A 25805-nucleotide genomic window follows, 5' to 3' on the forward strand; every position below is an offset into this window, starting at 1 on the left:
GTCTCCTTTCTCATAATCTTCTTTTATTGATTATTGTACAATTTTTATGTCGCCGTATAAAGGGCCATGGGTCGTGATTTCGTAACATGCTTTCCAGTATCCATAACACCCAAAGATCTTGTCTCCTGCTTTTCCAAATTCATAATGACTGAAGTCTTATGCCTTGCATAACTGTGTTACTTCCCACCTACCTTTTGACTCCGCAAAAATGCAGCCACCTGCTCATGTCTCGTGACAAAAAACATGCGCTTCCGATCCGACTTCCAAACCAGCACGCCAATCTCCGCAGCATACTGGCAAGGAGCCTGATATTCGGCCAAGCTGGTGAAATCCTTGAACAAAAAGCCCGCCGTCGCCCGGAGACGGTCCCGCTCCAGCTGCCACAGTCTGATCTGATCTGTCACGGTAGGCGGGAGTACAGATGCTGGGACACCCTTGCCGTTCGGTTGGGCAGCGCTGTGCTTCCGCAGCTGTGGGTGCGCGTGCGATAATAGGTACGAAATGATCTGATCGGCAGTGATTCCCATCTCGATAGCTCGGCGGACAGACTGTCTGGTGATCTTGCCGGTGACCAGATTGGGGAAGCGGTATTTGAGGTTTGTGAAGAGGGAGATGAGGGATATTTGTAGGGGTGATGAGGTGTAGGCGTACAGTCGATAGTTGGTTTCGATGATGATGAACCCGGAGCCAGAGCCACCAGACGGCCCCGCTGGCCCAGTCAGGGAGCCTGTGACAGGGTTGCTCAGAGCGCTCGAGTCGGATGTAAGTGTAGTTGCAAGACGAGTGGGATAAAAACGAGTCGCGTCGGCGTGTTCTTGGTAGACAATACCAAAATCGGCGAGGTCCGCAAGAGTGCGAAGTTGGTTGGGTGTCATATGGCTCTTGTCGTAAGACGACCCGAGTTCCAGACTGCTCAAGAGGAACAGGAACGAGAGAACCTCAACGCTATCCATGCCGATGGCCTCGGCGCTCTCGACATAAAGAATCAAGATATGCCAGACCTGGGTATTCACGTCCTGTAGCACAAATCCGAACCCGTCTTTCGTAATGTCGACACGGTTGCCTCGAATCTCAACTAGGTGTCCCGCTTGGAGAAGCTGTTTGACACCCTTGCTCAAATTGACCATGTCACGCTGCCCACTCAAGGCACTCGTTCCAACCATGTACCCCATGACGCCTTCCCACTGCCGTCTAGCATATTCGTCCAAATCGGCGATCGAGGTCAGGGTGTGCTCTGGGGCTTGTGAGAATACACCGAAAGAATGAGAGTCCTCGGCGCCCGTCAAAGCTTGTCGAAGCGAAGCAGCGAATGGGTTGGTGATCATGTACGCACGGACATTCTCACCTGTGAGGGTCGTAGAAAGAATATGAAGTCGACCCAATATTGAAAGAGCATTATCTCGTTCCCTTGTGTGAACACAGTTAGTAATGACTAGAGCCAGACCCGTCAGATAAGCCACTCACTTCTTGCTCTCTGAGTTGACCCAAACTTCCAGATCAGCCGTTGGAAGAGGATCTTTTAAATAGAGCAGGGCCATCACAAAGCATTTTGCTACATTCACTGTTAGCACAACATTACCTTCCATGTGAGTGAGCTCAATGTACCTAGATCGGGCAGCATGCGCCTGAAGATCGCAAGGGCTGTGGATGGCTGTTGGTATAGCTTATAAAAGGTTGTCCCGGGGAGCCCCTCCAGGTACTCCAGAGGACGGGATGTTGCACTCGTCATGGTGAGCTGTGAGAAACGAAGTTCTCAAGCAACTGAAGAGAATAAGGTGTTTAGGTGAAGTGGTTGAATGAAATGACGCTGGTACGGTTGCCGAAGCGGCCATAAAGTGCAGCTCCGGGATGCTCCCGAGAGTCAAGTACAATATTCAATATACCATTCCACCTAGACATTCATCACTTTTGAGAAATGGCCTCTCTTAAATTTGTCCGCTCGGTAATTACCAAGACCCTCACCACATATTCTGTCATCCACTTCTTACTAACCTTGGAACGTATTTCGCTATCTATAGGTGTGGGAGTCCTTCCGAGCTACCTCGGGTCTGGAGCCTCGGTATGGAATCCATCCCAACTTGCCTCTACCTTTTAGATAGTAGAGAAGAACTAACGTCTCACTTTAACCGAACTGAAGCCTGTTGAATAATGTAAGTCTGAACCAGTTTCCTAACGGTTTATATTGGATCACTGACCTTTACTATATAGCTCCGTGTTACAGCCGCCAGGCCCGGTGTAGTCAACTTTGAGCTGGATATTCAGAAGGAGCATACAGTATGTCTCTTTGTGATGCAGACTCTCCGGCAAACATCTCTGCAAATCTTTTTTAAAGACCCCAGTTCTCACATGAAACATAGTCTCTGACATCTATATCATTTAGAACCGCCTGAATATACTCCACGGAGGCACTATTGCGAGCATGGGTAAGAGATCATTGTATGTGGCCCAGAAGATGTGACACTTGGCTAAAATATGCTCTAGTTGACCTCGGAGGTTCGTTGGCTGTGGCATCTCGCGGCTTATTCTCGACGGGTGTGTCAACAGACCTAAATGGTAAGTTTACGAGATAGGCATCGCATCTGACTTCTCTGTTTCTAATAAAATCCTCTTAAGTCACATATTTGAACTCAGGCGGCAAAGTCGGTGACCGAATCATGGCTGTATGTTATTTCTCCATCTATTCTTCTCGGTTTCTCAATCCTACAGTACTAACTTTTGACGTTAGGAGGTAACTTGTGACAAATGTATGCTATCTGACTTCTTCATCACATCTATTTTACTTGATACACCTACCATGAACTAACTTGCCACGCTTAGTTGGAAAGACCCTTGCTTTCACGAACATCAAGTTCACGAACCCCAACGGACATATCGTTGCCCGTGGGAGCCACACGAAGTGTGTACCCTATTCTATTTCCAAATGTAAACTGCTAATGTCACTTAGGTATGTGACTCAGGCTTGGAAGGATCCTAATAACATTGTGGAGGAAATGAACAAGCACAAGGACCAATAAAAACGGAATTTGGGTATGATTGATGGACCCGGAGAGTTTTGGTCGAACAAGTCGCACATATTTACTTCAAGTCATTATGACCAAAAGAAAAGATCAGTCGACAATTGTCCACGGGTAGCAGCAAGTCTGAGTCAGAAAAGACCGATTATAGAACACAGCGAGTCTGTTCATATCCCCAAATGATACCACTCTGTCTGAGACCAGAAATTTTACACAAGTTCATTATTTTCAGCGTGCTACTACGTAATAGATAACCATTTAAATCTGTAAAACGAGGTGCCCATTCAAGAGCCACGTAAAAGTACAAAGCAGAAAACGGAGAGTGATCCCAACAAATTCCTTTATTGAGTGCTGCTGTTACCATTTAATCGCGAAACAATTCATACAATATCTTCATCCTCATCATCAGCCCCCCATAACCTCATCCTCATCCACATAGTCATCTTCGCCAGCCGGCGCCGCATCCTCAATAGTGATATCTCCATCACCCATGGCCTTAATCTTGGCCTGCGTCATTTCAAACACATATTGGCCAAGGTGCTCAACACTCTCCATCGGCGTGCCCTCAATGGCGGCGTTGGCTTCCCGCGACGACGGGAACATCTCACCAGGCGCGAGCATGAGCTTATCCGGTCGTTGCAGAAGAAGGTCGAATGCGGGCTTGAGTTCGTAGCACGATTCGAAGACTTCCCGTCGGCCGAGCACATACAGACCTAGTCGTGCGCGGGAGAGAGCTACAGTCAGACGGCGAACGTCGCGCAGGTATCCGACGCTGCGGGTCCGGGTGAGAGAAAGGATGACGTCTAGAGAAATGTTAGCCATTCCGATATTTTGAGTGGCGTAAATACGCTTTGGGAGGAAGTCAACTCACAATCATTCTGTTCTCCCTGATAGCGATCCACTGTCGTCACAATCTTGGGCATTCCAAACATGGGGTTCTTTCCACAGCGGTGACTCAATACATCCCGGATCAAAGCTGTTTGCCCAGCATATGTGGCTAAGATCGAGATTTTAGAAGCAGGGTAGCCCAAGAGTCGCATGTACTGATACATGGCCACTGCGTACTCCGCTTCGCCCAAATTCTGGATAAAGTGAGGTGTCGGCTCTCGCTCTCCAGAACCCTGATAGTCGGGGACATTGATGAACTGGTAGTCGAACTGGAAACCGGCATTGGCCTTCTGGTACTCGGAGGCAGTTTCGACCACTGGAAGATCTCCGAGTTGCTTGTATCGCCAGCGGAAGAGCTCTGCAATGCTAGGTCGTGCGCGTCCCTGCTTATCCAAATTGATCACTGGGACACCCAACCGCGCCAGTCGCAAGAAGAGACTTTGTTCGAAGTGGGCATATTGACGGAAGGCCATATTCTGGATGATGGGTGAGTTCTGGTGGTGATCACCACAGAGCACAACACGCTTGAGAGGAAGTTCGCCGTTCTTCATGTTTTGCAGGGCGTTAGGAATGAAACTCTCAACTTCAGTAATCTGCGCGGCTTCTTCCATGACCACGTTGTCATAGTGGAAGCCTAGATCGGCAATTTCCTGCCGGCGCATAGCTGCGTGGGTCGAGGTCATCGCGATAATGCGGGCCTCCTTGACGAGGAGATAGTTCGCTTTATCGCGGGGTTGTCTCAAGATCTCGAATGGTCGGATGTCTTCCAACTCAGAGAAGATTCGAGCGATGTGGCGCTCGCAACCTGCAGCAGTATCAATGATCGCCTCCTTCGCGGCTTCTACTTCGAATAAGGGTTGGGGGGCATCTGCAAAGTATGATTGGAACGGGAAGGATGCGATAATCTCTTCATTTGACGTTCCTTCGGAATTGGCTCGATCCCAGAATTTGGCCCATGTTGGCTGCACGTAAACTGTGTTGAAGTAGCCTGCAGTCTCACATGAATTTCCATGCGCACCCTCGACCCCAATTGATGCCGCCAAGCGCATCACCTCTGACAGATAGTAATTGCGGTTGTCAAGGAAGGATTCGACCCGTCCATACTTGCTGTAGTTGGAATCAGTTTCCAATTCTTCCTCGCCGTGACCCAGTCGCAACAAGTGCCTTTCATCAATATCAAGGGCAATGATTTTCTGGAATAATTGATTGAGGGCTTGGTTGCTGTGTGCAATGAGAAGTGTCCGTTCATTCGGGAAATTGTGGTAAATGTTGTTAATGATTTGGGTGGTGACATCAGTCTTTCCAGTACCAGGCGGACCCACGATTACGGTGAGTCCAGGCTGTGTTCCAGATGCGATGGCTTCCACCTGGGCAGGTGTGAATCGGATTTTGTTCAATTTGGGAGTATCGACGGGGTAGGGGCCAGGGTTTGGTGGCTTGTATGTGGAAACACGCATACTGCTAGGCGCCAACTCTGTCTCGGCAGCTTGTTCCCGGCGTCGCTTCTTCGGCGCATGAGGTTCTGCTGCCGGCTCTTGTTTAACATATTCAAGAACGTAGGCGGGCCAAAGCTGGCATTCTCAGCGCCCGAAGGCTCTATGCCTGGGAAGCTTTCCACCAAATGAGACCAGTCCAAAAGTGTGTCTCGGAAGTCGACAGTGGTAAGTCGGTTTGGCAGCTGTGTGTATCGAGCACTAGCGGGATCTCCATAGCCCAGGAAGATGTCTTGGAGCCAGGAAGGAAGCGTCATATCAGAGACAATAAGCTTCTGCATTGTCTGCAGAATTGACTTGAAGTTATTCTCCCTGCCCTTTCTCCGTGCAACCACGTTGATGAGGGGGTAGATATCCGGTTTGCCGTGGGCCTGCTGGTCCTTGTCGGCTTTGAATGCAACCGCATCCAAGTTGACGATCAGTCTCCTCGATCGTGCCCTGGGCTGAGAGCCATTTGCCTGGCCACTATTTTGGCGCAATGCGCGGCCTTGCTCGTCAAGTACCTGTACGATCTCGGCAGTTCGAAGATGGGTCATCCGAGGGGCTTCAGATGCACCTTGTTCCGACTGTGACGAGCTCGACTGGACCGCCAAAAGATAGACGACGTCATCGGGACGGAGTGAGTCCCATTCTCTCCTAATATTATCTGCAAGCCTTCCTACCTCTATCGCAATCTCAGCTCGAACAAAAGCCGGGTTTGTCGCCCCGACCTTTGGTGGTGCGACATCGATGATAGCAGGCTTTGAAATTGGAATCGCCATTCGAGAGAATCCCTCAAAGTTTAAGCTTCCATCGCGTGCTGGTTTGGGCTGCATGCGTTTGACAAGGGACTCCATGTCCTTGCGGATTTGGAAGAATGCTTCTGATCGGTACAGGAGAAAGGAGCGCCAAAGGAAATCTCCGAGACTCAGATACTGGAGATTTAACTTTGGGATCGCCAGAGGCCTCGATCCATCGTATGTCTCATTCCTCAACAAGGCCGGGTCATAAAGAGTTTCTTCCGTCGGAAGTGGACTCAACTTCTCGACAGCTTCTTGGAAGGGCACCTTGCGTTCATAGGAAGATGCCAAAACTTCCAGATAGAATTGACGGTCTGGGATGACATGTGATGATTTTGGGTAGCTTGTGCGGAATCCGAGGTGAGAGCAAAGGCTCTGGAGTTCCGACTCGTCCAGAGAAGATAGCTGTCCCTCTAGATCCGCTCGCTGCGCAATCGACCCCATATTGGATAGCGCGAGGATCATGAGCTTGTCCTTGAAGAACTTCATTGAGGTTCTTTGCAGCTGTGCCAATTCCTGGCAATGCAGGTCGTAGACTCCCTGCGGAGAAAGAGCCTCGCCAGAGTAATCATCAATTGCAAATTCAACAAAATGCTTGAGGAGGCCGTGGAAGTCGCGCAGAAGAGCGTTATCAGGCACACGGTAGAGCTGTGAAAGACGAATAACTGACAGAAGGTTGAGGTCCTTCAACAACGTGTTCACGTAGCGCCTAGTGGGAAGCTGACTTTCGAGATCAACCAAGAGCTCAAGGAAACGTTCACAGTATAGCAAGTTCTCAGCTTGGTCCTTTTCGGGTCCGTTCAACCTATGAAGAAAATCCAAGAGCATTGTATATAGCCATGATCGTTCGAAGCGCATCTTTGCTTTCAATGCCTCATCTCCAGCCTCATATCGCTTCGCAGAGGCTCTCCATGCCTTTTTCAGTGTCGGGGCCTTTGCAATAATACGATCTCTAGCCTCCTCGCTGGCCAGATTGTGCCAGATCGAGATAGAAACGAGGGGCGCGCATTCTTTGCGGATCAGGACGTTCTCGAGTGACTGGAAGGCGCTGATGACAAACGATATGATAGAGAGCCTAGAGCGAGTCGGAAGTGAATGATCAATGCTCATCGAGAGAATACGGTGGAAGAGATTGGAGAAGTCATCGGCGCGGTCGGAGAAGATATCTGCAACTGTCAGCTTCGTCGCGGTATAGATCTCGTCGCATTGACTCACGCCATATCGGTAAGTGCTCGCGATGCTTCACGCTGACAATCAACGCAATCAACAGTACATGATGATTCGACGCATCCTCTGTGTAAGTCGGCCAAAGAAACCTGGAGAACAGTCAAGTCAGCGTTAGCCCTACAGGCATGACTAGATAGAACGTACTTCTCAAGAATGTTCAAGTTCTCAAGGATCAGTAACGAGCGACTGTTGAAAGCCTCTGCTTCCAAAGGATCCCACAATTGCTTCTTGATGACATCTGGTTTGGCCTTACGGACCTTCGTGTTCAGCCAGTGGGCCTTGGCTAGCTGCACCCACGGGCTTTCTTCACGAAAGTCCACCACTGTAGGCCTGGATTCGAGACTCTGCGCCATCGCAGGAGTCGATAGTTTCCTTAACCTAATAAATCGGTGTTGGTCAAGGAGGGGTGGATTGGCGCGGTCGGAACATATGAATGAAGCTGGGGGAGCTTTTTCAGAAAGTCTTGGCTTTGAGTTCCGCCGAGCCGCAGGCCTCAATCAATCCGACCACTTTGTTTCCCTCCTTCCTACACCCATCCAAACTTTCTTCTACCCGAATCCGAGGGACAATTGAGGAAACCGTGACAAAGATTTAAAGATCGCAATCTAGAGAAGTCCAAGGCCCCCTAAAAGACGTTCGAGAAGGCACTTACGAACACGCTCGAGACGACAATCCGAGACGACACTTTGAGACAACCCCTCAAGGGTCCCTTACGAAGGCGCCTGGGTAGACGCTCAGAAAATGGCGAACGAGGACGATGCCGGCGTCCATGTCTACAAAAGACTAGTGGACAGTCTCCTGGATCGCGCCGCGCAGGTCAAGCCCGACAAGCAGATCGAACCCCCTTTGACCGAAACACACCTAGGCGAATCGATATGGCAAGTGCCGTCTGAGGATGACAAGGCTACAAAGCATCTAAGCCCACAGACTAAGCTTGCGGCCGTGGAAATCGCGTTTCGCGAGAAGTTCTATCGCGTTTTGGTACGGCCCGTACAAACCTCTAGTCCCCAGGGCACTTTGCTAACAGTTCGTCATAGGCCTCGACTTCTATCGATGATCCTGCGTTCATTCAAATCTGGAACCTCCTAGACATCGTCTCGATATTTTCCGATAATGGTCAGTCGTACTCCCTCCGCAGTCTACGCCGATCTAACAATCACCAGAACAATGCGAACCCGGTCTGATTTTCTGGCTCATTGAAGAGCTCCTAGATAGTCAAACCATTGATGGTTGCCGCAAAGTGTTCGACTACTTAGAATCCCGAAGGGAAAGGAACACCAAGGTCAACACAGCCCCTCAACTACTGGATCTGTCGCAAAGCTGACCCCGCCAAAAGAAACATTTCAAACAGAAAAGCTTAGTTATTCTACGATCATGCAACGAGCTTCTTCGCCGGCTCTCGCGCGCAGAAGATACAGTATTTTGCGGCCGGGTGTTTATCTATCTCTTCCAGAGTTTCCCACTTGGAGACAAGAGTTCGGTTAACCTTCGCGGCGAGTTCCACTCTGAGAATGTTACGACTTTTGACGAAATCGTGAAAGAGTCTAGCGCCAAGCAGGAACAGGATACAACAATGACTGATGGGGCTGAACCCTCGGCACCCGGAGAGACAGCGGCGGGCCAGGCTGAGACCACTTCTCAGGAGACATCGAAAGTGCCCAAGGTTGTTGTTTCTACTGGCGATGAGAAGAAATCAGATGAAGTCGACTTGGATGCACTCTACCCGCTCTTCTGGAGCCTTCAGGCCTATTTCTCCGCACCGAGCAAGATGTTCGATGCTGAAAGATTTACATCATTCAAGACTGGAATGGAAGCTACGCTGGCTGCATTCAAGAACATCAACACCGAGATGGAAAATGAGAGCTCTGCCCGAGCCTCAGAAGATGCCCGCAAGTCGAACAAGCGCAAGCGCATTGCGGATGGTTCTGAAGTCGCCACCAGCTTCAACCCGAAGTACTTAACTAGCCGGGATCTGTTCGACCTCGAAATCAGCGATACCGCCTTCCGACGACATGTTCTAGTCCAGGCTCTTATTCTCCTCGACTTTGTGCTTTCTCTCACATCAAAGTCCAAATCACGCCTGGCCAATACAACAAACAAGTCTGTTCTCTACGGTTTTACTTTGAATGAGGAGGATACCAAGTGGGCGACCAGCATGCGAAAAAGCATCGAGGGATATCTGCAACAAGGGCCCGGAGGTAAATTCTATTATCGCATGGTGGACACAGTCTTGTCTCGAGACAAGAACTGGGTGCGGTGGAAAGCCGAGGGCTGTCCATTGATTGAACGACCAGCCATCTCGGCGGCGGAGTACACAACTTCCCGCGAGCACGCCACCAAGGCGTATGCCAACAAGCGCCTTCGTCCGTCCCCGATGGGCTCTCTCGATTTGAAGTTCCTTGCTGACACTGAGGCGCTGGCCAATATCGAGCGTCTCAAGGAATCCGACCGATACAGCGTTCCTTCCGCGGACTCATTCTTGAAGGGAATCATGGATGATGAAATGGACATCGATATGGCGATGACCGACGAGGACAAGGCGATTGCCGAGGGCGCTAAAGCCAGCAAGTCCTGGCGAATCTTACGCCTTGCTGCGAAAGGAAAGCTCGCTGCATTCGACAAAATCGGAGAGGGTAACAACCTACAGGTCTTGTTCGAGAGTGCTACGGCGACTGAAGATAATAATGAGCTCAGTTCCTCTGGTGATGCCAAGGATATCTCCCAGTCCCTCGATGGAGCTCAGGACCTGCCTGTTAAAACCAAAGAGCCCGTTGAGGACGAAGAGCCCGCTGAAGTGACCGAGGCTGCTGAACTCGAAGGACCTGTTGAGGGAAATGTCGAGACAGCCGGCCGATCTGAGAGTGTTTGGGACCCCCAGGATTTGCCCCGAGGCACAGATCAGAAGGAAATGCAAGTCGAAAACAAAGACGTCATCAGCGAAAAACAAGACCCGAGCACCGATGAGAGAAAAGAAGAGGCCCTTGCCGCCACTAGCGCCTCGAAAGAGGACTCTGCCACGTAAAGCCAGATTTGTGGCTTGAAGATATTCTGTTGGAAACTCGATGGCTTTGACCCCCTTTTGTCCGGAGAAAATCATCCCCCAATGAGCACAGTCTGGCGCAGTGCGCTGCGACCAACCACATCCAGATTATCCAGGCAAATTGCAGGATTTCCTGCATCAATATCACGGCGCCGTTAGTGCCGTGATCTGGAGTGAGATTACCACATCCGTGCACCTGCATTATCTGCGACACATCTGCTGGAATGGTTCAGCACTTGGTGTTTTTTTCCGAATACGAATACCAGAGTGCGTCCTGGGTTGCAGGCAGAGTTAACCTTCCTCTGCCCTAATTGGGGGTCATTTTACGAGCTTCTTTTTTTTCCTTCTTTTTTCTTCTTTTTCAAGAACCCCCTCTTCAGGGTCGCCATTCAGCTTCATCGGAGCAGAATCGGAACAAGATGTCGCTTAAACCGAAACAATAACACCAATCAATTGGGCCCATTGGTTGATTGCGGGCCTAAACCAATCCGACACCTAGACATTCTACGGGAAGCGGGCCACAGAATAAAAGCGATGAGAGTTCATACCCGCCATGGGGACTAAGAGGGCAATGAATTAGCTAACGTGGAGACCACGATTCTTTAGCTGATCGGCAACTCTAATACAAATGACTTGAAAGGGTTCCTGCATGACTCTGTAAATTAGGAAAAAAGATGTCATGTTCTGTCCATGTTCTCCAGAACTAATTTCTCACAAGTGGCGGGGTCGGCGTCGCAGCCATGTTTCACTTTTCCCAATTTCCCCAAAAAAATGAATTTGGTATGAGAAACCAGGGGGTAAGATTAAGTGGTTTTTGATTAAGCAGTACTCCGTAATATTAAGCGACTTCATCAGAACGGAATCAATAAAAAAAAATTTAAAAAAGGAGAGAATATGGAGTAAGTCTCCAGGAGTACGGAGTACGTTGTACACGAGATCAAAAAAAAAAAATCCCCATTGAACCATTAGTTGCAGAAGTGGGCACTTTGTTTCTTCCCCTGTCCACTTGGCCCCCTTTTTTCTCCCGTCAGCTCAGAGAAGAACCTTTTCGAGTAGTTCGTGATATACAAATATACTAGCAAAATAGGGTTTGGGAAGAGCAAGCGAAGCCAGGAAAATCGCGCACTGATCGTCTGGGGTTCGATGCACTCAGTAGACTGTATAGGTGTCCACTCCAACAAATCAAAACCACATGGGAAGTTCAACAGTCCGAACCACTATCGACACAAGCGTCGAGTTTAGTCTCCATAAGTGGACACCCGCTATACAAGAGACGGAAGGAGGTATAACGGTAGGCCATGTGGTCCGATCTGAATGCACTGGCCATGTGGACTATCTTTTATTCTACGGAGTACAACATACGGAGTACGGACGACGGAGTAATGGATGGACCGACGTGCTTGGAGATGTCAGCAATAAGATAACCGGAAAATCCGAGTCTCTTTCTTTCCCCTTTCTGTTGTGACCCACTCCCATCCTTTTGATGTTTATATGTAACTTTCCGGATCGGGAACTGTATACATGTATACGGAGTACATCTACACAATATATCTTTAAGAGCATATTATGCTTGCATCTGTTCTCTACTATGTTGTATTGCGGCCTACAATATATGTTGTATACCAGAAATTATTACCTGTATGTATAGATTAATTCTCGTAAGGGGAAGCCTCCATTTTGCCAAGAGATCGGCTTGCGTCACCTACTTAATATTCTAAAGTCCGATGGATAAATAGGAATAAAAATTACTCCGTACCTGTATGTTGTATGTTGTATGTTGTATATGTATATGGAATACTCCATACAAGATACGTGGCCTGATCCTACAATACAATATATGCATATACTACTATGTTGGTGTTTAGGTGTATAGATGACATTTACTCGATCTTCCCCGCATAGCACGTTCCAGGACAATATAGGGAGATTACCAAGGAGGGACATCATACGATGCAACGGTCATGGTCCTGATCTTGGCTTTTTAATTTTATTTTGTCTTCAGGGTCCAACACGAAACGAAAAAAGAAAAAGAAGGAAAAAAAAAGAAGAAAAAAAAATTGTAGCGATCGTCAGTGGGATCGAAATCCAACGGCTCCGAGTTTTCTCCCCCGAGATCCACCTTGGCCTTGGGGAAGCGGTTTTTTTGTCTGCTTTTGTCTGCTTGTGTATATTGTATGCTTTTGGACATATATGTTTTGCATGTTATTCGGTCTAAACTTGGAAAGAAAAAGAAAGCACATATCTCACCTCTGTTAATCCTATCCGATATCCGATATCCGATATATCCGATGCTCTTTGTCAGAGTCCTTTCTGACCCACAATCTCGAATGAAAATATTCATTTCTACTCCGTACGGAGTACTCAGTACTCATACGGTTAACGCCTCATTTCATCCTGCGACTCGAATTGTTTCACATTGTGGAGATTTCCAGGAGACAACTCTCCTTACAACTACGGAGTACCGAGCCATTGGATTATATTCTCTAAACAACTCCCTTGCTAGGTATCGAATTCCGACCTCGGGAACCGATTTTCACTGCGCAAGGCCCGCTTGGTGGTCTTTCCTGAAGAAGGTAACGCCGCTTGAATCATGGAACTATCGAAATTGTCTTCGGACGAGGCTCTACAAAGGTTATATCGCTCCGGTAAACTGGAGCCCTTTCTCAGGTTTCATTGCTAATATATATTGTAGTCCTCGATATTGGTTCGTTTCGGCATTTGGATTTTATATAAATATATATTGTTTTTAATATATGTTGGTCCCTTTCATTTTGTATTTTTGTAATTTATTTTTATTTATTTATATTTATATTATTTATATTATTATTGTTATTATTATTATTATTTCCCAGTCATCTTCAGTGGATAATCCACGTCTCAACTTCGCTTCTTTCCGAGTCCATGGAGTTGTGGCGGGCAGCCCGCTGAGTGGCTCTCATCCTTTGATCGATAGCCCTGTCTGGCGGCTCAGCTTGCCCGCTTATGGATCCTCAGCACGCCACTCGGTCCTTCCCACATGGCCTGGGATGCGCGTTCCGGTGGAGGGTCTTACATCTGGACGGAGTAACGGGAGAATCAGGATTTTCTTCTTTTCCTTCTCTGTCTCATCTGTCCGCTCCGTCCTCCGTATACCGATCCGAGCTAAGATCCTCGGTCAATTCCACATTTTCCCTCGAGAATATAAGACATACAAGTAGGCCATTGTCTCCTTTATCTTGAGTTTCCCACTTCCGGGTCTCAGGTCCCGCAGGACCCATTTTGTCCCCTTTACCATCCAAGCTTCAAGCTGAGTTGACGTGGAAGTTCCCAGCTTTTCAGCCGCCATCCATACGGGCTTCCATGAGCACTCGGCCGTTATCGTCATAAAGACTGTCCGTACAGGATTCTATGTTGTATTCTTTTACCACGTACTCCGTACTCTGTACTCTGTTTGGAATCTTCTGTATCACTTCGTATCCAGGGACGCCTTACGGGTAAAATGGCTTTAGGCCGGATATGGGCATTGGATCGGAGGCTACCATTTTATTCTCCGAGGCGATCCTTTTAGTTTCTGATGATACTAGGCATCCGTATCGTCCCATACCATCTATACCATCTGTAACCTGATGTTTTACCAACGATGTTAACGGCTGCCGCTATGGACCGTTCGGTATATGATCTTCATCCAGGTAAAATAGATCGAGTGTTGATCTGTGGACTCACTGAGTCGATGTCTTGTTGGACTTCCTACATTGTACTCCATACATGTACAGCATTAGTCTCACACCCCTCAGGCCCACCTGAGAATTGATTCAGCTGAACCAGATATGAGTTTTTTTTTTTTTCCCTTTCTTTTTCTTTTGCGCTTGAATATTCTGATGTACGGAGTACAACATTGTAGGCCGTGAGAAGATGAATAGCTACATTATATTCCAAGTTAGATGTATATGGGATTTATCGGGCTAAAGTGGTGGACCCTCCCATTCCGTTTAATATCCCTGTATTCCCACTGTGACCTCGCTTGGCTATTAAGACCTATTTGCCTCACAAGATACCTCCGGTCGATCCTAGCCTAGCGGCGTGTGTCCCAGGTACCACATTTTCACTTTGGTGGATGCTTCTCTCTCAACATCTTATAGTTACTGCCCAGCTGCGTAACGATCATCAGAAATCAAGAACCGATCTTAGATCCAGAGAAAAGAAAAAGAAAAATAATAATAAAAGCTGGAGACAGATGTCCCGCTTGTAGTCTTATCCTCGTTTGGGCCTTGTTTTTTCCTTCTCCTCTTCTGGAAAACACACCGGTTCCTTTTCACCTGCCACGCACGCTTTTTGGCTTTAATCCCCTTTCTTATTTTCTTCAAAGTCTGGAGCTTTCACCCTTTACTTTAATTGCAGAACCCTGACCCTTTTTCTTTTTTTCCTTAACGGCACTTCGATCAGACCCACACCAACGTCTCATATCGGGGGGAGTCTACCGTTTCCTGTTTGGGCTAGAATTTCTCCTATTGTTTCCGTTGAAAGTCTTCTACTTCTTTTCCCTTTTCAAAAGAGAACTTGTCTTTTGGTTTTGAACTATCGTGAGTAAGGGCAACACATACGCACACCCAAAACTAGACCCTTACCATGTCAGTCGGCGGCCCTTGCCTTTGGTTGCCTTCATTATCTTCGCCAGTTCCTTCTCCCCTATCTGCAGTTTCGTCTCATCTATCAACCCGAAATAGCGAGAGAATCTCTTTAGGGCCCAGAACTATCTCGCCACGGCTATCTGTGCAGAAGAAAGAGGAGCCTGGCGTTCCTGTTCTGGTGCACGCCCCCGCTCGTCCTGTGGAGATGCAGCCGACTGGTTATAAGGCTGAGAACGCCTTGAATAACCCGGCACAGCCTGTCAGCATGGGTTCAGCGCCGTACTTGGAGAGAGATGCTTCACGGGATACGGTCAACCACCGGCTGGAGGCGGCGAAACAGGATATGCTTCCGCGTGTTAAGTTGGAGATCCCGAGTCTGAATCAGCGGGGCTTTTCGGCCGTTCAACCCCTGGTCGGGCACGGTGGTCATCCTGAAGAGACGGGTGCTTCATCGTTTTCGGGCCATGACCCGAGAGACGACCACGAGAGAGAATCGACGATCAGTCCTGATGATGATAAGGATATGATGGGTAGTGATGACAATAGATCGCCTTCGATGGAGAAGAAGAAGATGAAGCGTTTTCGGTACGGAATTTTGTCTTCGAAGTATAACGCATTGTTGCTGACAGAAGTATAGTTTAACACATAACCAAACCCGCTTTCTGATGAGCGAGTTCACTCGCCAGGCACATCCCGATGCGGCTCATCGAGAACGTCTGTCGAGGGAAATCCCTGGGTTGACCCCGCGTCAAGTGCAAGTCTGGTTCCAGAATAGGTACGGTGTTCAACTAGTTTGAATCGTCTGTCCTTGGCTAATGTGGATGTACTGCCAGGCGAGCAAAGCTCAAGCGTCTCACTACGAATGATCGGGAGAGAATGCTCAAGTCTCGGGCCCTTCCTGACGATTTCGATACCACAAAAGTTCTCCGCACGCCCTTTGAGGGCAAACAATCAGGTGTCACGCCGGTGGCATCTCCCCAAGGTTACGGGGTTCCAAATCCAGATTTCGGGGCTTTGAGAACACTGCGTACCGATTGCTACACCCGACCAAACGAAGATGACTATCTCGTCTCGCCTCTCAGCTCTGCATCGACAGCAGGAACATACATATCTTCGACTGGACGAAATGACAGCCTGTCTCAGTCAAACATGATGTTCCGTCCTGCGGCGTCTGCGTCCATGTCCGATTTACATAGAACCATCCGCAACGATTACCCAGTCACCAGATCAAGCAGCTTGTCCGATGCGTCCGCCCATCCGTCGCCATATGCGGGGTATCCTATGCACAATCGCTTCGCGGGGCCCCAGTCAAATCAGCCAGGTCTGCCGTATATGAGACGACCCATGGAATACGCCATGCCTCGTCATCCAGGTATGGGGCCCTATGACCAACACCAATCGTTCGAGGGCTCGGTGTCGCCGACAGACACTCAAGGTTCACATATTACCTACGATATGAACAACCTAGGTTAGTTCTTTTTTTTTTTTTTTGTCGTTCTCTCGACCTTTCCCAAATGCTTTTCTAACATAATTCATATAGGCCCCCAACAACAAAGCTACAGTCTTGGAATGGGCTCTCAATTACCAACTCAAGGCCGACCCCTGGCCACCATGCAGAACCTGCCAGTTTCAGCAGCACAAGATTATTGGCCCTATCCCTACGACTCCACCGCAGGCCCAATGGGCACAGCAGTTCCCTACACACAAGCAAACACCTCAACTCTGAGTCTCCCAACTTCGGAGCCATCTTACAACTACCCCAACTATATTCAGCAGTGAGGGGAGCAAGACGGTGGGCTTTGAAAAAAAATCGGCTACCACTTGTCTTGTATACGACATCCTCGTTTTGCTTTCCACATCTTTTCCTTCGTCTCCATGTCAACATTCTGGTTAACTGGTTAGCTGGGTTAACCAAGGATCCGCGATCTATATCAGCGAGTACTAATCATTAATCATTGTCATAGCGTTTACCATTTCTGGTTTCTGGTTTTTGGGTTTTTTTGGGTTTTTTCTCTTTCTGTGTCTTGTGTTATCAATTATCTTTTTAAAAGCTTTTTCTTGTCAGCATTTTGGATCTGCTTTTTGTTTCATATCATGTTCCTATTTCTGTCGCTTTCTTTTGGTCTGGTCTGGAATCTAGCGATCATTGTCTGGAAGACAGTGTGTCTAATATTAATTGTTTCTGATCTCGCTGCATAGCCTGGGGTGAAAAAGGTCGAAATGGTACAGAGATAGACGTCACCGTGTTTAGCGTTTAGAAACAGACAGACCTTCGAGTCTACGATTTAATTCAACCAAATAAACCAAGTTGTTTCTATACTTTCATCTAGTTTCGTGGCATACAACCTCCAATATCCGATTCTTTGGTACGGAGTACGTGCTATCGGAATTTGACTCATTGAGGTCATAGCTCCCGATGCAAGTAAACAATAGTTCCCTTGCTTGCATAGCCTACAAGCCACCGAACCACAGCCCTGGAGGTCATCCAAATCTCTATCGAATCAGAATCAAGACAAAAGTAATCAAATTCTTCTTTTCTCACATCCACCGGCCACATCGTCCACTCAAGCGACGTGTATTTGCGTGCCTCCGCGATGGGCCAATCAGCGTCCACCGTAACATAGCAAAGTCACGTGACAGCATTTCTCTGGACCAACCAAAGACCAGCAATTGATAATCACCGCCCATACACTCACCCTCTGACGTATGTAGAAGAGAGTATATAAAGGGACTCGTAGAAGCAGCATGGTATTTTCTTTCTCTCAGACATCCTCATCTTTATTCGAGAACAAACACATTTCTAAGCTTTTGTACTTCAATCTTGCAAACTCACAAATCCCTCACCTTCAATCTTCAACAACCCGTCATATCAAATCAACCCGCCAAAATGGTCCACCCTACCACCACCTGCTGCAAAACCAGCCAAGATGGCTCCTGCGTCTGTGCCGCCCAGGCCAAGTGCTCCTGCGGCCAACAGAGCGCCCTCCACTGCAGCTGCAATAGGGCTTCTTCCGAGAACACCGTATCTGGTCCCCGCTGCTCATGCCGTATGTGACTCCACTGTTCTGATAATCTTGAAGAAACATATATATTAACATATTTAAAATAGGCTCTCGCCCAGCTGGCCAATGCACCTGTGAGCGCTCTGTCACTGAGAACCAGCCTATCGCTGGTGAGAAGTGTGCCTGTGGCAGCCGTCCTCAAGGTGAGCTTTAGTCTCCTTCAGAAAATGTGATTTGTGGTGTTGAATGTCCTGCTAACTTTCACTCCAGCTTCTTGCACCTGTGAAAAGGCTGCTGCTGTTGATTCCGCCCTCGAGGTGGACTTCACTGGCACCGCTTAAGTGACTCGATTCACTTATATCTTTTGCTTTGATGGAGGTTCTCTCTATTTGATAGTTGCATTTTTCATCCCCGCCTTGATGGGGTGGTGGCGTCTTGGGCTTGGGCATTTTTACTGGTTGAGGTTGCTTAGGGTTATCATTCCCTACTGAATGAGATACGAAATGAGATTTTAATACTATCCAATATTTCACTAGAATATGTATAGGAAAGAAATAACCCGCGGGTCACACGTAAGCTAGATTTGTTTAGTGCACTGAAAGCTATCGAAATGGACTTGGGTGACTATGAAACGGGAATATACATACTTCTTAAAATAGACTTGGTACAACGTGTCGAGCCTCAAGGCTTGTTTGGAATGGGAAGATTCAGATCGAGGTAATATATTAGAACATCACTTAGGAATCAGTTGGTTGAGTTCTGTCCAAACTGGCAAATACAACTACGACTTCTACTTCCATATGTACACTTCGCATCTTGCACCGCCACATCGGATCAGTATTCCTCCGCCGCCACATACCGCCACAGCGGAACCCGAGCTGATCGACAGCGGAAGTGACCCAAATGAAATATGCGGACAAGTTACGGGGATGGACTCATCTCGACTTCGCGTGCTGCTCGGCCTATTTATCCTGGGATCTCTAAATTGGTCGCTATTCTGTATGTTGTCGTGGTTCGGATACCTCCGGCCCACACCAACCAACCACTGCTGACAAGCTCCCCCCCCCCAGAATTCAACTCCCTTACACCACAACCCCCTGTTTTCGAAGGTGCTTCCACAAGCCCGGAAATCCATCACCCGACACGCTGCATAGCCAATGCCCCACAATCGACACGCCAACATAACTGGGACATGGTTGTGTGACGTGCGTCCGATCGCGAACCCCCTGAGGTGATAATCCCGCGTGGCATGCGAGGGCGCACCTCGATCGAAACCCCCGCCATACGATAGTCGTCATTTTATTTTTTATTTTATTTTTCGCGTCCGTGGACTCATAACACGATCCGCTATTGCCGTCGCTATGTCGTCGATGCGAGGGCTTGTGCAGTTCATTGCTGATCTGCGGAATGCCCGTGCTAGAGAACTCGAGGAGAAGCGCGTGAATAAGGAGCTGGCCAATATTCGGCAGAAGTTTAAGTCTGGAAATCTCAATGGTTACCAGAAGAAGAAATACGTTTGCAAATTGCTTTACGTCTACATTCAGGGTTACGATGTGGACTTCGGCCATCTCGAGGCTGTCAACTTGATCTCTTCGTCTAAGTACTCTGAGAAGCAGATCGGATACTTGGCTGTCACGTTGTTCTTGCATGAAGAGCACGAGCTACTCCATTTGGTTGTCAACAGCATTCGGAAGGATCTGCTCGATCATAATGAATTGAATAACTGCTTGGCCCTGCATGCTGTGGCTAATGTGGGTGGTAAAGAGCTTGGAGAAGCACTCGGCTCGGAGGTTCACAGGCTGCTCATCTCACCGTGAGTTTGGGAATGTTCCTTGTTTTTGTTTATGATTATTCTGACGTTCTCCAGTACCTCCAAAGCTTTCGTCAAAAAGAAGGCCGCTTTAACATTGCTTCGGTTGTACCGCAAATACCCCGGCATTGTACGAAACGAATGGGCAGAAAGAATCATATCGATTATGGACGACCCTGACATGGGAGTAACGCTCTCCGTCACCTCTTTAGTCATGGCGCTAGCTCAGGATTTGCCAGAGGAATACAAAGGCTGTTATGTCAAGGCTGCACAACGATTGAAGCGGATTGTGGTTGACAACGATATCGCCCCGGACTACCTCTACTACCGTGTACCTTGTCCATGGATTCAGGTTAAGTTCTTGCGCCTGTTGCAATACTATCCTCCGTCAGGTATGTTTAGTGCCGTGGCAGCTTATAGCTCAGTTTCTCACATATAATTACAGAGGACAGCCATGTTCGCGAGATCATTCGAGAATCCCTCTCCCAGATGATGCAAGCTGCAATGGAAACACCCAAGAATGTCCAGCAGAATAATGCCCAGAACGCCATCCTTTTCGAAGCCATCAATCTCCTTATCCACCTCGACTCTGAGCACAATCTCATGATGCAGATCTCCACCCGCCTAGGCAAATACATCCAGTCTCGGGAGACCAACGTTCGATACCTCGGCCTGGATGCGCTGACCCATTTCGCCGCTCGAGCCGAAACCCTTGACCCAATTAAAAAGCACCAGAACATCATCCTGGGCTCACTTCGAGACCGCGATATTAGTGTTCGTCGCAAAGGATTGGACCTGCTGTACAGTATGTGTGATACCAGTAATGCCGGGCCCATTGTGAACGAGCTTTTGCGATACCTGCAGACCGCCGATTATGCCATTCGGGAGGAAATGGTACTCAAGGTCGCTATTCTTACCGAGAAGTACGCCGCCGATGCACAGTGGTACATCGACATGACATTGAAACTGCTCTCACTGGCAGGAGAACATGTGAACGACGAAGTATGGCAACGAGTGATCCAGATCGTGACCAACAACGAAGAACTACAAGCTTATGCAGCACACACCCTGCTGGGCTACTTGAAGTCTGATTGCCACGAAAGCTTGGTGAAAATCGGCTGCTATGTCTTGGCGAGTACGGCCACCTCATCGCTGAAAATGCAGGCTCAAGCCCTATTGAGCAATTCCTGGCCCTGCAGGCCAAGATGTTCTCCAGTTCCGACAACGCGCGGGCCATGATCCTCTCGTCGTTTGTCAAGTTTGTGAATTTGTTCCCCGAAATCAAACCTCAGCTATTGCAAATCTTCCGCCTGTACAGCCATTCTCCCGATTCTGAACTGCAGCAGCGAGCATTTGAATACCTGTCACTGGCGACTCTCCCGACTGATGATCTGCTGCGAACGGTCTGCGATGAAATGCCGCCATTCTCAGAGCGAACCTCCATTCTACTTTCTCGGCTACACCAGAAGACAGCCGGTGCGAGTGAGAAGAAGACCTGGGTTATCGGTGGCAAGGACGCGAATGCGGACAAGCAGGAAATGCTCTTGGCACAGAACACCGGTCTCAAGCGTACCTTCACGACAATCGTCCATGGCACGCGCACTGGGTCCGGCAATACTCCAGCCAGCCCGGCAAGCGCGTCCAATGCGGCCAGTGCATCGGGCGACCTCGCAGGCCTTGATCTGAGCGGTCCGTCGGCCCCAGCTCCCAACATGGCCAGTGCCGCTCATTTGACCCCAGAATGGGACATCGGCTACAACCGACTGTTCTTCTTGCGCGAGGGTGTGCTCTTCGAAGATGCACAGATCCAGGTTGGGCTGCGCTCGGAGTACCGCGGCCCTATGGGTGTCCTGAAGCTCTACATTTCCAACAAATCCACGTACGCCATTGGGTCTCTTACCACCACCGTCGACAACCCGGCCTCTCCTCAATTGAAGATCGACACGAAGAATCTGCCCGAACCAACAATTCCGGCTGCCGGCCAGACACAGCAGACTCTGTTCTGCACAGCCCATGGTCCCTTCACGGATGCACCTACCATCCGTATCTCATACTTGGCCGGTGCTCTCCAGGCCTACACACTCCAGCTGCCTGTTCTAATGCACCGCTACATGGAATCCTCGTCTCTGTCGGCCGAGGAATTCTTCAAGCGATGGCGCCAGATCGGCGGTGGACCGCTGGAATCCCAAAAGACCTTTGGCTTGCTGGGTAAGAACAAGACCATCAATGAGAGATTCACCAGGAAGATTGTCGAGGGATTCTCATTCAAGATCTTGGATGGTGTCGATCCAAACGCTCAGAACATTGTTGGGTGCGCCGTGTATCAATTCGAGGGAGGCAAGACGGGCTGTCTGCTGCGGCTGGAGCCCAACTACGAGAAGAAGGTATGTATCAAAACTCTTCCAATTATTTTGCTGTCGCCATGCTAACTCTTCTCAGATGTATCGCGTCACTATTCGTGCCACCCAAGAAGAGGTCCCGCAGGCACTCGCCAGACAGATGGAGCTGAAGCTGGCGCAGGGCATGAGAGCAGATGAAGCCTTCGATTAAGGCGTCTGGGGGTGATATGGGAGCATTCATGTATATCTCTAATTGGATTACCAAGTAAAATATTAACAAGGTTCCTTGTGGAACATAGCATCTCTTGTGTATAAACCCTTGCCAGTAAACAAATAGAAGTGCTATGCATCGGTACATCGAACAATCAGCATTCTGGCGAAACCACCAGAAGCCAACACTTTTTTAAGCTTAATTTTCACAAAAATCATAACTCATGACCCACCCAGCAAACTTACACAACACTCGCCTCCGCCTTAGGTGGCCGATCCCCAAAGATCGTAGTCCCAACCCTAACCTGATCACTACCAAGAGCAATCGCCCCCCTCGAAATCCGAGCTCATACCCATACTAAGCTCCAACGCAGCCTCATCCCCAACCAACCCAAGCTCCCTAACAACCCGATCCCTCGTGTCCCTCAAGCAAACAAAATCCTCATTCTCATTCTCCACCGTTGTCACCCGTGATCTCGCAATAGCCCCAATAGTCATGAAACCCTGCAACTTAAGCCGGGGACACTGTTCACGAACATATCGACAAAGTGCCGCCGCGCCAGCAGGCTCAATACCAGCCTTATTCTCCTCGCCAGACGTATTAACCTGAACATAGATCCGCAGCCTCCCATCCTCGTCGTGGTTCGTAGCAGCCATTTCAGGACCCCGATCCCCCCACCCCTTATCCAGCAACTTCGCTTTCTTCTCCGAGTCTACGCTCTCGACTGCCCACAGCCCTGGAACGTCCCGCGCAAGTGTTACGCACTTGTTGCTCTGCAGCCCGCCGATGAAGTGCCATTTGATACTTGCAGGTAGCAGGCGCGATTTCTCGAGTAGTTCTTGAAGGTAGTTCTCGCCGAAGTGGAGTTGCGATCCTGGGGTTTGGTGCAGTGCCAGTGCGTCGGATGCGGGCTTGAGCTTGGAGACGGCGACGAGTCGGACTGGTTTGCTGGGGATTGGAGATTGGAGGGCGGCAGTGCTCACCCGCGCGCGCACAGCTGTTAGATTTGAGAGGAGGGCGGCGGCGCGCGCTGGTGTTGCTGGGGTCATTGTTGGGGGTTGCGGTGGTGTGTTGGTTGTCATTGCAGGTTGAGTGGGGTTGTTGTGGTGTCGATTGTGATTGTTGGTGCTGATCGGTTGGTTGGGGTGGTGTACTCCTTTTGGGGATATATTATTGGGAGTTTGGGGGTTTTGTCCAGGGGCCAGGTAGGTAGAGAATGCAATAACGTGCTCTGTCAATTGAGTCGAGGTAAACCAAACCCGAGCTATGGATAGAAGGTGGGACTTTCGATGAGAGCCTCAGGCACCTAGGTAATTTCCCTCGGAAAGTATCCCGTCACACGTGACTTGTATGCACCGCCACACCACCATCCTGCGCCTCAGAGTTTATTTCAATTTTCCGTTTGCATCCTTAAATCGACGATGAGATCATCTATCTCGATCTATCCAAGAATGTCAACTGACATGCAAACTCTATTTTCCCCCTCGGCGCTAGACGATACAGTTACCCGGTAGGTAATCCCGATGCGAGATCCTGGCGGCAAGCCAGACAGACCTCTGCTCCAATCACGGATCTGCACGCCCGGAAAAGAGACCCCTGCGGAGCGCCGGGTATGGGCGGATCCCCCCCAGTTCGTCTCAAAAGTGTCAGGGCTCTCGGCTGGTCTTGTCGATCAGATTGTGTTGAGTTTCAAACTAGTACCTCCTTTGATGCAGGACCTTGATCTCTATTTTTAATGTTTTCTGCATGATTCTATTTCCTACCTTTGTTCAACCTGTTGAAACAGAACAATAGCCGCCGCTTTTATTTTATTTTATTTTTTTTTACTTTTTTTTACTTTTTTTGGTTTCTCTTTCTCCTAAGAACAAGCCCCATTTTCATTACCTCACCCTGTAACCCCCCCCGGGGCCCCTCAGAGCGCCAAGTTTGCTGCCTAGATTCTCAATTAAGAGTAGCTAACTAATATAAGTCTAGATCTGTCCAAGAGCAAAATTAGTGGTACCAAGTCCCATCGCGCCCTCGGCGAGAATACCACCTGTCTGATGTAACCTGCAGCTCTCAGCCGACGGATGGAGTAAAGTCTAGGCAAGGTGAAAGCCCACTAATGATATATAAGCCCACTAGTACTATGAGTTATAATACCCAATACCCCCGTGGACCATAATAATCAAAAGGGTTTCTTTGACGTCAGCTCCAATCAATAGCTGTGGGTCCATTCATAGACACGATCAATGACATATCTCATCATTACATTAGGCAGGAAGAACTTAAAGTGCTAATTGCCCATTATATCCGATCCTTTTTTCCTGCCGACATCTGCAACTCTTCATCGTCACGCCTCATTTCAGCTGGTCTGAAGAACACTTTCAAATCTCTGAGCATCTCGACATCACCCGCTACAAAGCATACTTTCCCGGGCTTTCCGATTAGGCCTAGTAGCTATACAGGTTCGACACTGGAACCCATTTTTACACATTTACACACCATTTGGCATTTGACATCCTCATTGCCTTGCCAATACACCATTATCAATATCCATCTCGCAGTCGCCTTGCTCGACGCATCCTGAAATCATAAAATCCATTTCATTTCCCATTGTCCATCAACTATCAACTACCAACTATCAAAAAGGATACCTACGGGACACCGCGCAACAGTCAACTGCAACTTTAAAGAACAGCATCCAACAAAAGCAATATGTGTCGCCAATACTTTACACTTTACGAATGGTGCCAATGCGAAGAAGATGCCGGCAATAGCGTCTGCGCCGCCCACCGCCGGAACGGCTGCCCGGGTGTCAGCGTGGAGACCGTGCACATGCACTGCTTCTGCAACTCGCATGCCACGCGTGGCTTCAAGTCTGAGAAGGAGACCCGCAAGAAGGAGACCAAGGTGGGCCGCCGATCTCAGGATTCCCTTGGTGAAAAGGATTCTTTCGGGCGCCGTTGGTATCAGTGGTATCAATGGCGGGGTCTGCGATCGCGTTAGTGATTACACTTACATTTGACATCTTTTTCTCTTTCTTCTTTGTTTATCTTTTTACAGCTTTGGTGTTGGGGGATTTGCGGTCTCAGTTTTTATATTGGGAAGATGGAACCCCTGCGGGTTTACGGTGTTCCATATGATATGTAACGTGGATGCAATGGTCTAGATGATCTGCATAATATTTGATTCTTGTCTTTATTGAGTTCTTTTTCCTTTCCTATTTTATATTAGTCTTAGACATGAGTTCTAATAGAGAGGCATGAAGTATGATTCTGGACTGTTACAAAACCTATCAATAAAGAGCATACAACTTGATTGTGGTTATAGTTAGACAATAAGAATCAAGTCAAAGAAGATAAAAGAGATCAACAATCAAATAGAAAAATAAATATAAAACTGTACATATGCAT

General features: G+C 48.6%; 9 protein-coding genes across 9 annotated transcripts; 6 read left to right on the top strand and 3 right to left on the bottom strand.

The window, feature by feature from the left end:
• Positions 1-176: 176 nt before the first annotated feature.
• On the bottom strand, positions 177-1729 carry N7519_010867 (TFIIH/NER complex subunit TFB2; the record flags this gene model as incomplete). Its single annotated transcript, XM_057297640.1, has 3 exons — positions 177-1407; positions 1465-1552; positions 1606-1729. The coding sequence occupies 3 exons, from the start codon at positions 1727-1729 to the stop codon at positions 177-179; spliced, it is 1443 nt and encodes a 480-aa protein (XP_057145522.1).
• Positions 1730-1915: 186 nt separating this feature from the next.
• N7519_010868 (PaaI family thioesterase) lies at positions 1916-3014 on the top strand (the record flags this gene model as incomplete). The annotated part of the gene is made up of 10 exons (XM_057297641.1): positions 1916-1942; positions 2019-2059; positions 2138-2150; positions 2209-2274; positions 2381-2423; positions 2482-2553; positions 2614-2660; positions 2726-2744; positions 2818-2896; positions 2945-3014. 10 exons carry the CDS (start codon positions 1916-1918, stop codon positions 3012-3014), a joined length of 477 nt encoding a protein of 158 aa, XP_057145523.1.
• Positions 3015-3419: 405 nt separating this feature from the next.
• On the bottom strand, positions 3420-7754 carry N7519_010869 (RNA helicase aquarius; the record flags this gene model as incomplete). The annotated part of the gene is made up of 5 exons (XM_057297642.1): positions 3420-3817; positions 3886-5473; positions 5521-7340; positions 7390-7490; positions 7546-7754. 5 exons carry the CDS (start codon positions 7752-7754, stop codon positions 3420-3422), a joined length of 4116 nt encoding a protein of 1371 aa, XP_057145524.1.
• Positions 7755-8142: 388 nt separating this feature from the next.
• On the top strand, positions 8143-10423 carry N7519_010870 (THO complex subunit THO1/HPR1; the record flags this gene model as incomplete). Its single annotated transcript, XM_057297643.1, has 4 exons — positions 8143-8382; positions 8439-8517; positions 8565-8683; positions 8738-10423. 4 exons carry the CDS (start codon positions 8143-8145, stop codon positions 10421-10423), a joined length of 2124 nt encoding a protein of 707 aa, XP_057145525.1.
• Positions 10424-15046: 4623 nt separating this feature from the next.
• On the top strand, positions 15047-16827 carry N7519_010871 (homeobox domain-containing protein; the record flags this gene model as incomplete). Its single annotated transcript, XM_057297644.1, has 4 exons — positions 15047-15633; positions 15686-15823; positions 15882-16516; positions 16589-16827. The coding sequence occupies 4 exons, from the start codon at positions 15047-15049 to the stop codon at positions 16825-16827; spliced, it is 1599 nt and encodes a 532-aa protein (XP_057145526.1).
• A 1108-nt stretch (positions 16828-17935) lies between these two features.
• Positions 17936-18391, top strand: N7519_010872 (putative copper resistance protein Crd2; the record flags this gene model as incomplete). Its single annotated transcript, XM_057297645.1, has 3 exons — positions 17936-18095; positions 18158-18253; positions 18321-18391. 3 exons carry the CDS (start codon positions 17936-17938, stop codon positions 18389-18391), a joined length of 327 nt encoding a protein of 108 aa, XP_057145527.1.
• A 1020-nt stretch (positions 18392-19411) lies between these two features.
• Positions 19412-22410, top strand: N7519_010873 (AP-2 complex subunit alpha; the record flags this gene model as incomplete). Its single annotated transcript, XM_057297646.1, has 5 exons — positions 19412-19863; positions 19918-20252; positions 20306-20995; positions 21025-22244; positions 22300-22410. The coding sequence occupies 5 exons, from the start codon at positions 19412-19414 to the stop codon at positions 22408-22410; spliced, it is 2808 nt and encodes a 935-aa protein (XP_057145528.1).
• Positions 22411-22721: 311 nt separating this feature from the next.
• Positions 22722-23492, bottom strand: N7519_010874 (YggS family pyridoxal phosphate enzyme; the record flags this gene model as incomplete). The annotated part of the gene is made up of 1 exon (XM_057297647.1): positions 22722-23492. One exon carries the CDS (start codon positions 23490-23492, stop codon positions 22722-22724), a length of 771 nt encoding a protein of 256 aa, XP_057145529.1.
• A 1615-nt stretch (positions 23493-25107) lies between these two features.
• On the top strand, positions 25108-25398 carry N7519_010875 (uncharacterized protein; the record flags this gene model as incomplete). Its single annotated transcript, XM_057297648.1, has 1 exon — positions 25108-25398. One exon carries the CDS (start codon positions 25108-25110, stop codon positions 25396-25398), a length of 291 nt encoding a protein of 96 aa, XP_057145530.1.
• Positions 25399-25805: the final 407 nt, after the last annotated feature.

This window comes from Penicillium mononematosum (assembly GCF_028829835.1).
Source record: "Penicillium mononematosum strain IBT 11891 chromosome Unknown utg000005l:1.0-9366267.0:1.0-9372171.0, whole genome shotgun sequence".
Classification (NCBI taxonomy): domain Eukaryota; kingdom Fungi; phylum Ascomycota; class Eurotiomycetes; order Eurotiales; family Aspergillaceae; genus Penicillium; species Penicillium mononematosum.